Here is a 15,000-nt window from a genome sequence, read left to right as displayed (position 1 = left end):
TATTTTAAAGCTCTATACAAATATTATTCATCAATTATCTTTGAAAAATGCGTGGTTACCCCCAATTTTCTTTTTGGATTTCAATTGCACTTGTTAAGATCTACATTTCCTGCATAATCACAAACTGGGACAAAAATACCTTTGACTTAGACTAGGTTTACACTAGAGGAAATTGTTCCGGATTCGTGATGAATCTGGAACGTTTTAGTACCGGATTAGTTTTGCCGTTTACACAAAAGTGGACGAATCCGAAATAAAACCTTCCCGGTTTGGTCGTGTCTCCGAAGATTTTGAATCCGGAATCTAAAGTGGGAACTTTGGATCCGAAAACTTTTGAATCCGGAAAGTTTTGTCGTGTAAACGACTTTGATCTCGAATCCGGATATTTTTCCGCCTGCGATCTTTTGAGTTTGCGGTAAAACCAAAATGGAGGATCTGGTGCTAACATTGCTTACGGTCTCCGGTTGCCTAATCTTGCTGCAGGTTCAGGCGATAAATTTTATTATGTGTACCGCAATATTTCTGAGGAAACGCAAATTATTATCGCAAGGAAGTTTAACGTCAGCCACACTGTCCAGCTCAAATTTGCCTCAGTGGCATCTGGATCTACTCTAGCCTTCTTTTTTGGCGGCATTTTCACTTTGTCGAACGACGAAACAACACTGAGCTTGGTAACCATTCCATCACGAATGTTCCCGGAGTTGTCATTGTGTGTAAACGGTCAGGAACCCGAATATCCTTTCAGTGTAAACGCTTACGAATCCGAATACTCTAAATTTGATGAATCCGGAAACATTAACGCATCCGGAACAATTTCCTCTAGTGTAAACCTCGTCTTAGTAGGCACCGTCCTTAATAAACTATGATTCCACGCACGTGCAAGGAGTGCAAAGCTAGTGTTGTTGCCCACCAACTATGCAAATTTGAGACGTTCTCGTTGCCGTCGCCATTGTCGTTGCTTGATATAAGCTCCCTAACAAGTACCCACAACCGACGAAAACTGTCTGCGAATTCACTCAGAGAAGTCAGCTACTTTCCCCTAAATTGAAGTCATTACCAACAGATTCTTTCAAACCAAAGATTAGGATTCATTTTGACAATGACAATGAAGTCTTCTACATAAAGTTTTGAAAAGTGGTATTTGGTGGCATTCCTTAAAAAATGGCATGCCGCTCGACACTTATAGAGAATTGGGCCCTTAGGCCCTTTGTTGATACATACACCTTACAATACTAGCAACAAGTAATATTTCCGCGCGTATTAAAGGGACAGTTTCACGGTTTTGCGCATGTCCAAGCTTTAGCGCTAGCAGTTGTAAATTTATCTCGCCTTTTCTGTATATATTTCACTAATTTACATTCAACGTTTTATCCGTGGAAGGCTGTAGATCGAGTGCCGAAAGCTTATATTCTTTTTCAAAATTTTTAGCCAGAGAACGTTTTTTATTGTATTTTAGTAAATTTTACGGTTTCTTACTGAACCAGATGATGTTAATTAAACACACAGTATTAAAGCAAATACACTGAATGACTAAGGCCCAAATTTGGTGGAAGACACTGCGGGTTTACACAGGAAATGTCGAATTTAGTTTTGATCTCGAATTTATTGTACGGGTCGAAAATTTATTCTACGCACCAGTTGTCATAATGCACGAGTAATCTATTCGCATGCAGTAGGTTCATAACACAAAGGAAATGATAACAAAAGTAATTCCAATGACTAATTCCACTTCTATGGCATTGTATCCGTTTCCTGCATCAGTGCTTTCGATTGTTTCAATAACAATGGAATTAAATGGTCTGACGTGACTGTTTGCCCATGCGCAGAGACGTGAAACTCTCCCTTTAAATAGTAACCTCCCACGCACTCTTACGGCTTCGTCACGCGTTCCTCCCCCACGAGCGTCTCCTGAAACAAGTCGGAATTTACGTAGACCAATCGCAACGGACTTCCAGATTCTGGAAGTGCACTTTGGACCCTGAGAAATCTTGCTTACGGTCAATGCAAGAAGATGGGCTTTCGTGTGTTAGGCATTTAAAATAGATGACTTAAATTCTTATCAAAGAGAAACTGGAGCATATAAATTTCATGCTTTGGCTTATATTTTTGCGGCTCTTCACATGGTTGAAACACTTTGCTCCCGTGCGATTCAAACCTATTTGTGGCGTTCGCTTGGGATTGATAGCCCGGGGGGGGTACTCCCTTATAAGGGAACAGGGTATCGAATTTAGCATTTTTTGTCTTAATCAGGGTATCGATTTATCAATTTTTGTCTTAAACTGGGTTAAATGTCTTAAACAGGGTATCAAAAGTCGGAATTCTGTCTTAAAATGGGTAGGAAAATCAGCGATATTTGTCTTAAACAGGGTCAGGGTATGAGGGGCCGCGCCGCACCTCCCCAACCAGGGATACATCGAGTACCCCCCCCCCCCCCGGGATTGATAGCGTATTTTCATTTCTTTCCGCGCTATTTCAGTGGAGTCGTTTCGTTTGAATAACCCTATTTCTTGTAGTCCTTCGGTTGATCTGATTTTTCAAATCGAAGAGACACTGAGTACGAACGATCGGTTCGCAACACAAAAACATCAAATCACTTTTTAGAGACGATCATCGCCAAAAGCAGACTGAAAACTTCAAGCTTAAACGCTCTTTTATGGCTACTGTCCTATTTGCGTTCATTGCGCTTGAAGATAATGGTTCTCGTGCAGTTCAAATACACGCGCAATACTTTAATATTTGTATTCGTATTTATATATTTCCACGGTGCTTTCAATTTTAGATGAAACGACACCATACCCTTGCTAAGCACTCACATTTTGACTCGCGAGAGTGCAAGTGCATACCCAACCTAGGAAACAAAATTAACGTTTCTGAGGAATATTTTGGAAAGGCTTCCTCCCTTTCATGATTCATCCAAAGAAGAAGTTGAAGCATTGACGCTCCCAGGGGAGCAATCTACACAGCGCTGATTGGTTCCTATGTAACCCGCACGTGATTTCCAGGTGACAGTCACTTCACAAGAGAAAGAAATGTGTGGCTCGTTTCAGCAGACGCTCGCGGGGGAGGAACGCGTGAGGAAGCCCTAAGAGTGTCTGGGTGGGAGTCACTCTAACAATCCAGCAGAGGTTTTAAATATCATTGAGAGGGGGTGACAAACAGAGGCACTAAACAGGATACTTCTGTCAGTTATCTCTTCTGGAGAGTTCAATAGTCCAGGATTTTCCACCTCCATGTTGCCAAAAATGCTACAGATCTTTTAACTGATACAACACGTAAAAGATCCACAAGCAGAATAGGGTTATTATTGCAATTTTAGCACTCAAAAAGGTCAGTAGCACTTCCAAATTTCAAGTGAATGGTTAGCTTGTAGGTTCGTTTGTAGTTTCAGCAATTATCAATTTCTGAAAGAGAGCTTTTACTCCCTAAAATCTCAGGCACTTCAATTTTCAGCTTCAAAATCCAAATAGGTTAAATTCATTTACCTGACAAAAACAACTCTCAAACAGTCTGTGTCCATCACATGGAAATTAGAAATAGAGGCTTTTATTTCAATTTATTCCTTGGGTTCTCCCCCAAAAAAGTTGGTCACAATGCTGTAAGATGTGTACAAGTACTCACCGCAGAGACCATTGTGTAAAGGAAGAAAGGAGTTAGCTCTGTTTTAGGCATTATGTGCAAAAGCACTCCTGTGATAGTACCACTGAAAATAATGGGCACCCTGTAACAAACAAAAAATAAAACACTAATAATTATTGATCATTATATGGTTCTGTCTCACAAGGACTGGGAACTACCAAGTTCACGAATTTGATTGGCTGAAATCGATACTGACCGCGGTCTAGATTTTCCCATCTAGACTGGACTCTAGACCGGTAATGTTTTGCGGTGAAAAGATGCAAACTAAAATGTAAAAATATTGAGTATTTTCTTCTACCAATATTTATTTATGGGAGCACCAAACAGCATGATGACAAAAGAGAGGATGACGAGCAAACTTTGACAGAATTAAGTTCAGCTCATCGCCACTCATCGCCATTCGCAAGCAAAATGTCAGTTGGTACAAACCAGTTACATTAAACGAATTAAATTGTTCTTGTTTGCCATATAATAAACATCATTCTTATTAACCGAGCTTAGTCAGTCTGTATGGGAGAATCTTGACCTCGGTCAAGATTCTCCCATACAGACCTCCTTCTCGGTTAATAAGAGCTAATTAAAGCACTTTGTGACACAACCACATTTATGTTTCCACGTTTTTTCACTGACTTGTCACAATTTGTCCAAAACTTTGAATAAAACCACCGTTCAAGAATACCAAAAGTCTGCCCACAATTGCAGTCCATGGCATAAAAACGTGATTGCTCAATCTTCCTTTGTTCCTTGTGCAAAATCTTATAAGTGTATTGCTGTGACAGCTGGGGCCAGGCTGGAGGGGTGCTATTGTGCAGTACCTATGTGCTCTAGAAAATGTTCATTTTCTAACTTAGCAACAAGGTCTTATAAGGAGACCTTTTGACACTTTCCTTAAAAATACCATATTGGGGATTACAACTGGCTGGAAACTACATGCACAACATAGCAACATCACTACTCATAGTGATCTTTGAAGATCACAACGTAGTCATTCAATCCTTTCCAACTTCGGCTTAAAAAATTTTATTGCAAACCACTTTGAAAGGCCAGTCATTAATACATTTTTCCGAAAGATACTTGACATGATAATAATGTTCATAATATGGCTCAGTGCCATCTACAGACCTGCTGTTCTTCCCTTCTTGCCATCACTAATACATACACATCACAATTAGCCAATATCAAATTAAGACCATAATACTCTTTTGTTTGTCCCTCTAAAATTCTGCACTAGCATTGTTTCCAGATTCTCTTGGGACCATTATAAGTCCCGAAAGAAATAAAAACAATACTTATGCAAAATTTTGGAGGGCAAGCAAAGAGAATTATGGTATAGAGCATTTTCACATGACGTCACGGCAGCCATGTTGATGTTCCAAAACAAAGCAATGGCGGCCATGATGGTGTACCAAACTAATCCTCCGGGAATTGAAGTCTATTTTCATGCAAATACTTCCCTTTGTTTCAGTAATCCAATATGGCTGATGGTCACGTGAGTGAAAACGGTCAACTTTTGATATTGGCTATTAGTATCACTCAACTAGTGGACTAATGCAAATCCTGCATTTTGATTGGCTATGCTACTAGAGCAAGGACAGGTTACGTTTACACAAAGCTACATCTTCATCTTCAGTTTATACAAAGCTACATCTTCAGTTCCCACGGCCTGCTCCTGTCTGACCTTGTAGCTCAGTCGGTAGAGTGGCGGAGATCTAACCCGAAGGTCGTGGGTTCAATTCTCACCCTGGTCAGAGTTTTTCTCTGTCCTTGTGTGGGCCCATTTCCATCAGTAGGGCTAACACTCACATGGTTCATATGGGATAGAAATCTAGCACTTCACATTACACTCTATTCAGTTATGCTACTAGAGGACTATTATTAACAGTCCTCAAGTGAAAAGTGTGACGCTTTCTTTCGTTTTATTCCCAAATAAATATTTCTTTAACTTGCATTTGCTAACTTTACTATTGCCTTTTCTGTCCGACTATAGTTGGGTGATACTAAAACAATTAGACCCCTCGCCCTCAAGGACCACTGGTCAATAGCCCATTCAGCTTCCCCTCATGGGCTATTCACCCGTAGCTCGCGAGGGCTACAGGTCTACTTGTTAAATATAATTCTACACCCAGATTCTGGAAAATTCTTAAGTGATCACTGGAATCTTTTTTCAAAGTGCCATTTTTTTACTCTTGCACTTACCCAAAGCCAAAAAGCCATATCCAGACCCTGAAGAACTTGACAGTATCCTTGCCCTTGCATCTCACCAGACACAAAGTGAATGCAACCATGGCTGTCCAACATCGGGATCCCCAGATGCCAACAAAGAAAATGGTGGAGATAAAAGGGAACCAGAATTCTGACTTTATTGGAATCTTTGAAAGGACAGTTGAGATGCAAGCTAAGAGCTGACAACAAGAAAAAAAAAACTCTTAACATATTATTCCATTAATTTTGCACTTGTGGGAATTTCCTAAATATAAAACCATACCTGACAGATGACGAGACAAATTGTATAGTTGTGTGGGTAAATCTTATGACGCCTTCCAAGGAAAAGAACAACAATAACCCACACCTAAAACAAAACAATAATATTAATAATATTATGATGGTTCCATATCCTCAACTATTAAAGTAGTGATCAACAAGATTTACAGTGAAACCGGTTGTTCGTTTGCACACCACTTTGCAATATTGTCACACAATGTTGCGTTTTTGATTGGCACTTTGCTCGGAGCAAGTTGAAGGTTCAAATTTTGCAACTTACGCACAGTTGAAGTCAGACTAATGGTATGCCTCAAACTGTAATTAAATTGTGAACCATCTCCATAGTATAGTCCTTTTGGAATTGATATCTTTATATTTTGGAAGGCCCTTCAAATGGATTTGAAATGATTACTTTTTTTCGAAGAAAGTTTACACTGGGAATCCAGTATTGGCAAACAAAGTTTTAGCCGAAACCAGTTGCACTTAATGCTAAGAAATCATGGTGTTGAATTGATATTTCAACCTCCTTACATTTCTGAATTAAATTCTTGTGAGTTGTGTTTTAGTCAATGAAAGCGTATTTGAGACAACACGAACAGTTTTCAACTTGCGATAGTCTAAGGTTTGCAAACAATCATTTTTTTATTCAAAAATTACTTTTTTTCACAGCCTCCCAAAGTGGTGCGCAAATGAACAACCGATTTCACTGCAATACAATCAAACCATGAGTAGTTGTTTTCTTTCTTTTTAACAGCGATCAACACTATAATTTCACACTACAACTTCACACCAGACCCAAGGGGGGTTCAGTGGCATTTCTGCTTTCCTTACAATATCCTGGAAAGCAAAGCCATGCAAGCTCTCAAGTACACACTTACAATATTATGTTACTCTCAATGATGATGTAATGACACTAAACCTACTACGACGATGAGGAAAATGCTCGGTAAAAATATCACCCTTATTAGATTTAGGAGAACTGAAAAATAGGTATATTACTTGAAATCCTGTACAATATTGATAAAGAAATTAATTATATTATTATTGCTATTGTAAAGTTATTCTTATCATCAAGTTGATGACCTTTATGACAACATCACCTCCTCTACCCTCCCAAAACATTTGCACAGGCATTGTTTTTTATTTCTCTGCTGGGGACATCTTCATGTCCCAAGAGAAATCAAAAACAATGATTATGCAAAATTTTGGGGGGGGTAGAGGATGTGTATTATGGGATTTGAGAAAGTAGAGAATGGTTTGAACCCAGGAGTCATATCGTAATTAGGTGAAGTACAATCGTCTGGCTGAGTGTAGTCCTGAGAAGGTCTGTTTAGGATGACGTTAACTGGCGTTTTGACAAGCTCAGCAGAAGTCAATCATCTCAAGTCATCTATTGACTCTGAAGATGAGTTCTGCTCAGGTTGTCTATCCTAAACAATCCTTCTCGAGGCTGGACTCACCCAGATGATTGTACTTCACTTAATTACTTTATGATCACAAGGAAGCTGAAGATGATCATGACCATGACAATAACTTTGACAATACTATGATTATGATGTGAATTATGTTAATATTATGAAGATTAATAAATGATCAAGTTACAATAAATTGTTACACTGAAATATGACCAAAAGTACAAAGGCAAAGCTGAATCTTTCCAATTTGGTTGCTATTTTCATAAAAGTGCCTCATAGACCAATTCAGCTAACTCAATGTTGTACCCAGTTCAGATCCTTTGTGAATAAAAATTTTAATGTTTCGTTCCAAGTACAGGGTTCTCCTCATCAGGTGGTAACCAGTAAAATTTACCGCTTGTAAGAGCACTTATTACTGCCTGCAAACGCTCAGAAGTCGCTTATCCTTTGCAGAACGTCCAACATTAAACAAATGCTTTACCGGTTTGAAAAGGTCCCTTAACAGTTGTGTTGAAAACTAGGGAGAACCCTGCAAGTATTTCCATATCATTTCAATGCAAATGCCCCATTATCATGCAAATGCAATACACAAAGAATCTTAACCCCGAGAGGTTTGAATTAGGTACAACATTGAGTTAGCCGGATTGGTGTATTGTAAAAGATAATAAAACAGCTTCTCAGACAAGAATAATTATATTTATTAATATACAGTAAATAAATGACAAAAATGATGAGGATGACGATGATAATGATGATGAAAGTAACTATACAACATTTCCATGCTTACTCCAAAAGGAATTGCTGTGCCACTGACATCAATCATGGCAGTTTTCAAAAGCTTGTCAAAGTTTATAACTGCTTGTTGTGTATAATCCAAAAGTGACATTTGAGCTGAGATAAACATGATTGGAGCAGACAGCAATGTCGATAAAACCATGGTACTTGTAACCTGTAGGGAAATAAAACCAAATCCTTGCTACTGTAAATCATGAGCTTGGGATCTGGAGCGATACAAGTTGGCTGGAGCTTTAAGTGCTCACTCAGACAGGACAAGTAGGTACTGGCACATTAATTTTGTAGGTATGGCAACTCTCTAAGTTAAAATCAACCAAACAAAGTTGGCAAATTGCAGTAGCCCACCTAGCCAATTTTGCTTGATTGGTTTCAACTCCGAGAGTTAATATTACAAGCTCTTTCTATCAAACAACATGACTAACACTTAGCAAATTATAATAATAATTTTTATTCTTAGTATATAGTACTAAAACAGTGGAAAACATTGAACATGTGCCCTTCAATTGGCTACTCAAACTCTGGATATCCTTTGCTATTCACCTCCAAGCAATTGACGTGGGATTTGAGCCCAAAAATGTTGTAATCTTTGCAGGAATAAATGAGTTAGAAGTACCTTTCTGTGCTATATTATCTCACTGTTTTAGTATATAATAAAACAACTACTCACCTCAGTGTTGGTGGATAGTGGTAGACATTTACTTCGCCGCTTCGCTGCTCAGTAATATCCACCACTAGCCACCTCCACTTAGGTGAATAGTATAGTTGCTAACTATCATATGGCCCATGCAGCTAACTATCATATGGCCCATGCAGCCCAGCACACACTTTCATTGTAAAACTATTAGGAAAATGCCTGTATGAGGTCCCCGTATGCATTGGTCCGAGCAGGGCCGGAAAGAACCATACGGCCCTGATAGGAACACATACTGTTCTGCGTGATGCAATTTTAGAGGATTTCGTTGCTTTTTAACCTCCAAGTTATTTACAGCCAGAAAAGCAACTGTAAACAACACAGATAAATTTTCGGTACTAATTTTTGTTACTTGTTAATTTATTATAAGTTCTCATGAATTGTGTAAAGAGCCCATGTGATAAAATGCTTATTAACTGAGTTTCAGTCGGGTCAGATAGGAAATATTTGGCCCTTAGTCATGGAGCATGGACCTCCCGCCATGACCTCAAGCCAAATATTTTCCAGTCTGGCCCTCCTACTCAGTCAATTAGTACATAATTATTATTAATTACAAGACAAAAATAAATTAAAATTACACAAACAAAAGCTTGATAGATGAGTGAGAAATAGGTTTGAAGAAAAATACTTTGAAAAGAGTCAAATTTATCAAGTCAACATTCATCTCCTCTGGTTTTAAGCTCACAAGAAGCAAGTCACTCAATTAGCGTTTGAAAGGTTTCAAGCTGGCAAACCTCAGAGGGAATATCATTCTATAGATATTAATTTTTACATCAATTCTGGAGAAAGGAAAGGAAAGGAACTTTATTTAAGTGTCTATTCATCTAGCACTGGACAGGGGTGGATCCAGGATTTTTCTTAGGAGGGGGTGCACCACTAAAGAATGGCGTAGCTGACTGGTGACGTTTTTTTGTTTGCAGAATACTAGTTGTATTAGAAAGCTGCAGGTCAACTCATGGGGGAAGGGTGCACACCCCCTGCACCCTCCCCCTAGATCTGCCCCGTCTGTAGCACGAATTGGGGACTGTCAACTGAAATCAACAAATTAATGCAATCAAATCAAATGCTGGTTTCTGAGGAGAGGGGAAAACCAGAGTACCCAGAGAAAAACCTTTCAGTGCAGAGTAGAGAACCAACAAACTCAATCCACATGATGCCAAGTCTGGGAATCAAACCCAGGCCATATTGGTGGGAGGTGAGTACTCTCACCACTGCGCTATTATTAAATAATAATAATTATTATTATTATTTTTGTTGCTTTGCTCTCGCATTTTTACATGGATGATTCCAGCTACAGTTTACATAATTTGTGTTACAGTTGAATCCCATTTCAAGCTATCGGAATGGTCATGCAATAATAATTTATTATTGAAAGGATTGGGCATTTGAAGGCCTGTGTAGGGTTTGAAGACAATTATTATTTTCAGTTTTCCTCCAATGTGCCAAAATTTGTACATGAAATGCCTACCATTTGCTCGTCAACACCATACTTTGCAGCAAAGATAGCAGATGATGGAGCAGCAGGAAAAGTACCATAGAGGAAACCAAATAAGCTCCAGGAGTTGGTTTCATTAGCGCTTTTTCCAACGTGAAGAACTTGAATCATCTCCCGTGCAATCAGGGGAAGAAAAAGTCTTCAATCAAATAAACAAGTCAGAGTAAAAACAATTGCCATATTGCTGCTACAAGAACAAAATAAACATCTCCAAGTAAGGTATTTTGAGGAAGAAAGATCATTTTGTAATAACTATTATCCTATCATATTTTAATTGACCCAAATTAGATGCACTCAGATTTCAATAAGCGTCACGAAGTGTCCCCTTGCTCTTCTCCCCATCTTCAACATGTCTTGTTTCTCGGAATACAGACAATTTACGTCACACAGTGTCCCCCAAATGCTGCTCCTCAAGTAAGGATAAACTGCTTCATTTACCTTGAAGTGGCTTACTACAGTTATCCGAAGAAAAAATATCAAAATTTTGAAATCTGTGAAATTAAAGCAAAATGATGTCTCTTGTGAAGTGTTGGTCACTGCAATTGATGTAAAATGTAATTTTACCTAACAAATAAATACAAATCAGGGGAAAACGCTTAATATAGTGACGGACTTCCTGGAGGGGGGACTGGAAACTAGACATTTCAAAGGCCTTTTTCTCAAAACCTAGCCATACCAACAGGGTTAAAATTTTGCAAATTAGTAAACAACATGTAGACAAAACCGTCAAGATTTTTTTCAAAAAGTTCTATCAGACAGTTTTTCAGTTAAAGATTACTAAAATAGACGAAAATCGACGTTTTTGTCATTTGTGAAAAACCTGTTTGGCAGATTTAACTATTTATTTCTCTACATAACCAGCTGGTTTTCGAGAAAAAAAGCCTTTGAAGTGTCCAGTTTCCAGTCCCCCCCTTCAGGAGCTCGGTCACTATGTTGATTTGCATTTCTTTGTTCGGTAAAATTACATTTTACATCAATTGCAGTGACTAACACTTCAGAAGAGATATCCTGTTGCTTTAATTTCACAAAAACCTTGACCTTTTTCTTCGGAAAACTGTAGTAAGCCACCTTAAGCTAAGAATAATGCTAACCCTTAACCTTACCTTATTTTTGGAAATAGGTAGCATAATTTTATGGCTTGGACTTAAAGGAACACTTTGCGTTGCATGTCAAAATTGGGCTTGCATTCAATAGGCCACTTTTAAAAATACCATCATGAATATTCTTTTTTTGTCCCTCCAGAATTTTGCATAAGCATTGTTTCCAGTTTCTCTTGGGACGTACAATGGTCCCAAGAGAAAATATAAATAATGCTTAATATGCAAGATTATGGATGGCAAACAAAGAGTATTACGGTATTTTTGAAAGTGGCATATTACTTGAATTTCTGGACAAAAGTAGAAAATTTTCAAGTTGAGACCAAAATATCTACTGTGGAGATATCAATTTTTGTGCTACCTTTTAAAGGTTTTTCTCTCACCAGTATTATAAAGGGGTACAAAAGTTGGACCGTATCAACTCGGATCACTCACATCGGATTGAGCAAAAAAGGGTTTTGTAAGCCAAAACTATTCGATGTTTGCACCAATTTCACCAAGGTTAGCTTAAAGATTTGGGATAGGGTGATTTCTCGAAGTCTTATCATTTTTTTACTGTATGTCGATCAGAGGTGAGTGATCCGAGTTGATCCAAGTTGACCCGGTTCGACTTTTGAAGCTATTATAAAGTAAATTATACAAAACTAAGATATTTACCACATTTTGAAGTTTGCCTCATATTCTCACTATATTTATATGCCAAATATATGAAAATTAACTATAACATCAGCTAACACCAGTTTGAAGTTTACTCAGTAACCTGGCCCCAATCTTGCGACATCACACAGTTTAGGTAACATGATAGGCACCCTGACCCCTTTTTGCTTCGAGCAAAAATGTGATTAAGATTCTGATAACAAAAGAAAGCAATTAAGAAAGGTTATAGTTAGTGCGCAGAAGCCATATTGCCGAGTGCAAAATGCCTGCAAGACTGAGCAACTTTCTGGAGATTTGTGCTTCTAAATGGTCACGACAGCATCAGGCTTCTGTTTTCATCAGCAAAGTGCAGAAAAAACAATATAATGTTTGCAAGTTTTCATAAAAATTTCTCATACATCAGCCAGGCAACAGTTGTTCAAAAGGTGGATAACACTATCCACCGGATAAATCACTACCGGTAACTATTGCATAGCGCAGTTGGTTTCGCTATCCCTTATCCACTGGATAGTGATTTATCTGGCGATTAGCACTATCCATCATTTGAACAACTGGGGCCAGGACTCGCTACCCATTTCTTGCCAAGATCGTTCTTTTTGTCAGCAGTTGAGGAAAAGCAACTCCCTTTGGCTTCCCTGTCTGATCTTTTTGCACACTTTGGAGCTTAACAAGACAGCATTTTGACATGCAATCACATTCAAATCTGTCAGTGCCTCCTGTTTATCAGACTACATGTATGTGACATCCTGATTGAATGGTAACTGAGTAATGCTCAAAACAGCAGCAACTGAAGTGGCAATTTTTTTAAATGCAGCTATGGGGCTACCTTAAATTCAAGTGTCAATTTTTAAAATTACATTTTCGTGAACTTTTTCCCTTTTTCCTTTCTTTTTTTTTCTTTTCTTTTATGTGGTTAATGGCAAATAAAATGAATGAATGAATGAATGAATGAAATTAATATTCAAACTTACGATTTTGCAGCAATTAACAACAGTGGAACAACCAATCCAGAACCCACTTTAGTTCTCATGTTTCCAACCATATTGACTCCCAAGTAAAATAAGGCTGTTGCCAAAAAAGCCTGGCCAAGTGCACTAAGAATCTGATCAATAACACCAGGCAACTTCCCACGAAAAATAAAATGACCAAGTAGTCCAATAAATGTCATAAACACAATAGGATCAGTCACCACTCCTTTGAAGGCCTTAAGTATAATTTTGACAGTACCAAATGCAGATTTTTCCGTGCTCTTTTGCTTGTAAATTTCCATGAGAATGAATCCGATGGGGTTGAGAATAACCAGGGAAATTGTCGCCATGAGGTAAAGGTAGTTGACGTAATCCGGGTGCACATCAGAGTACATTGCTTTTACTATAACAAAAATGACAAAAAAGCCAACTTCATGGAGACTTAGGGCACTTTCCATTTGACAGAACTGACCGGCCAGACCGGGCATTTGGAAGGACTAACTCTACAACGAATTCAAATTAACACACTTTGGGGATGATATATACTCCTCCAGAAGAATGCAAGGGAATATCATGCAAGTGTTCCTTCAAATTGTTGCATTTTCTTTGCAAATGAATGGGTCTGACCGGCCAGTTCTGACAAAAGGAAAACGCCTTAATCTACCCAGTCAAAATATGATAAGCATGATATGAATATCGTGCTTTGTCAAAATACTAAACAAAATGTCGTGTTTCTGATTGGTCAATAACAAATGCATAAATAGGTTATAGACTGCAGTATGAAAGTTAGCAACAAAACACAGCAATAGAGTACTGCAATTAAGGCTGAGTTTCTAATAATGGGCCCTTTGCAGGTTAGTGATCACATGGTACAAAAATCGCCACACTGGAACCCAAATTGCGCACTGGGACATCTTCAACAAAACACGGTAATTTAAATTTTCTTTGTTTTAGATGTCCCAGTGGGCAATTTGTGTCCAAGTATGGCGGTTTTTGTACCATGTGATCACTAACCTGCAAAGGGCCCATTTTGAGAACTTTCAAAACATCACTACCCTTACAGTAAATCACAAAATGCACTCAAGTTCATACAATAATATTAATAGAATATGGCCCACTATATTGGAGGATAATAGCATCCCTACTAGTAGAGCAATATAATGATTAGAGAGAGGTATTGCATGTTGTACATAAAAAATCCCAGAAACTTGGGAAAAGATGATAAGAATATTACAAGCTTACCAGAGAGTTTACACCTATTAAAATCTCCCATCAATTCCCTGCACGAACTGTCATTAAACTACAGGTGTCCAACACTTCCAGACTGCAGACTAACTCTAGCTTGCAACTATTGAAAGCTAACTGTTTTAAAATAGGTGCTTAGACTTAAATACTGTTTATCAGCACTATTTGTAGGCAATATGCAGTCTGCAGTTCTCATACACCTTTAAATTACCACAAGCATACTTGAACGTACATCTCCTTTCTCTTCTGCAGCATTTCTACCATTTAGGTAAAGTAGTTATAAAGTGACAGTCTATAACCAGACTACCAAAACGTAAGTTGACAATGAGCGTATACAAATACATGCAGATTATAGAATCATGATTGGTCTAAGAATAGAGAGTTAAAAATATACCCATATTTTCACGGTCACCCCTTGAAAATTTCCATTGCGGACAAACTAAACCTTATAAATCAATTCCAGTGCACCTAATAATCAGGTAAAAGTTGGAGTAATAACTTAATGTTTCAGTGTAAAAAT

The 15,000-nt window shown here is 38.2% G+C and overlaps 1 protein-coding gene across 5 annotated transcripts in view; it reads right to left on the bottom strand.

Annotated features, from left to right (window-relative positions):
- LOC138040747 (lysosomal cholesterol signaling protein-like) overlaps nucleotides 1–15,000 on the bottom strand; it is a 41,544-nt gene that overhangs the window by 13,448 nt on the left and 13,096 nt on the right. For all 5 annotated transcript variants that reach the window (XM_068886651.1, XM_068886488.1, XM_068886574.1 and 2 more), the window contains 6 exons: nucleotides 13,239–13,638; nucleotides 10,487–10,652; nucleotides 8,320–8,481; nucleotides 6,122–6,205; nucleotides 5,833–6,038; nucleotides 3,619–3,718 (listed from right to left, as the gene is read on the bottom strand). In XM_068886651.1, coding sequence (XP_068742752.1) covers nucleotides 3,619–3,718; nucleotides 5,833–6,038; nucleotides 6,122–6,205; nucleotides 8,320–8,481; nucleotides 10,487–10,652; nucleotides 13,239–13,630 — 1,110 coding nt within the window. In that variant the 5' untranslated portion in view covers nucleotides 13,631–13,638. The remainder of the gene's footprint in view (nucleotides 1–3,618; nucleotides 3,719–5,832; nucleotides 6,039–6,121; nucleotides 6,206–8,319; nucleotides 8,482–10,486; nucleotides 10,653–13,238; nucleotides 13,639–15,000) is intronic.

Source organism: Montipora capricornis, chromosome 1 (assembly GCF_036669925.1).
Source record: "Montipora capricornis isolate CH-2021 chromosome 1, ASM3666992v2, whole genome shotgun sequence".
NCBI lineage: Eukaryota > Metazoa > Cnidaria > Anthozoa > Scleractinia > Acroporidae > Montipora > Montipora capricornis.
This window is presented reverse-complemented; position numbering and strand designations above follow the sequence as displayed.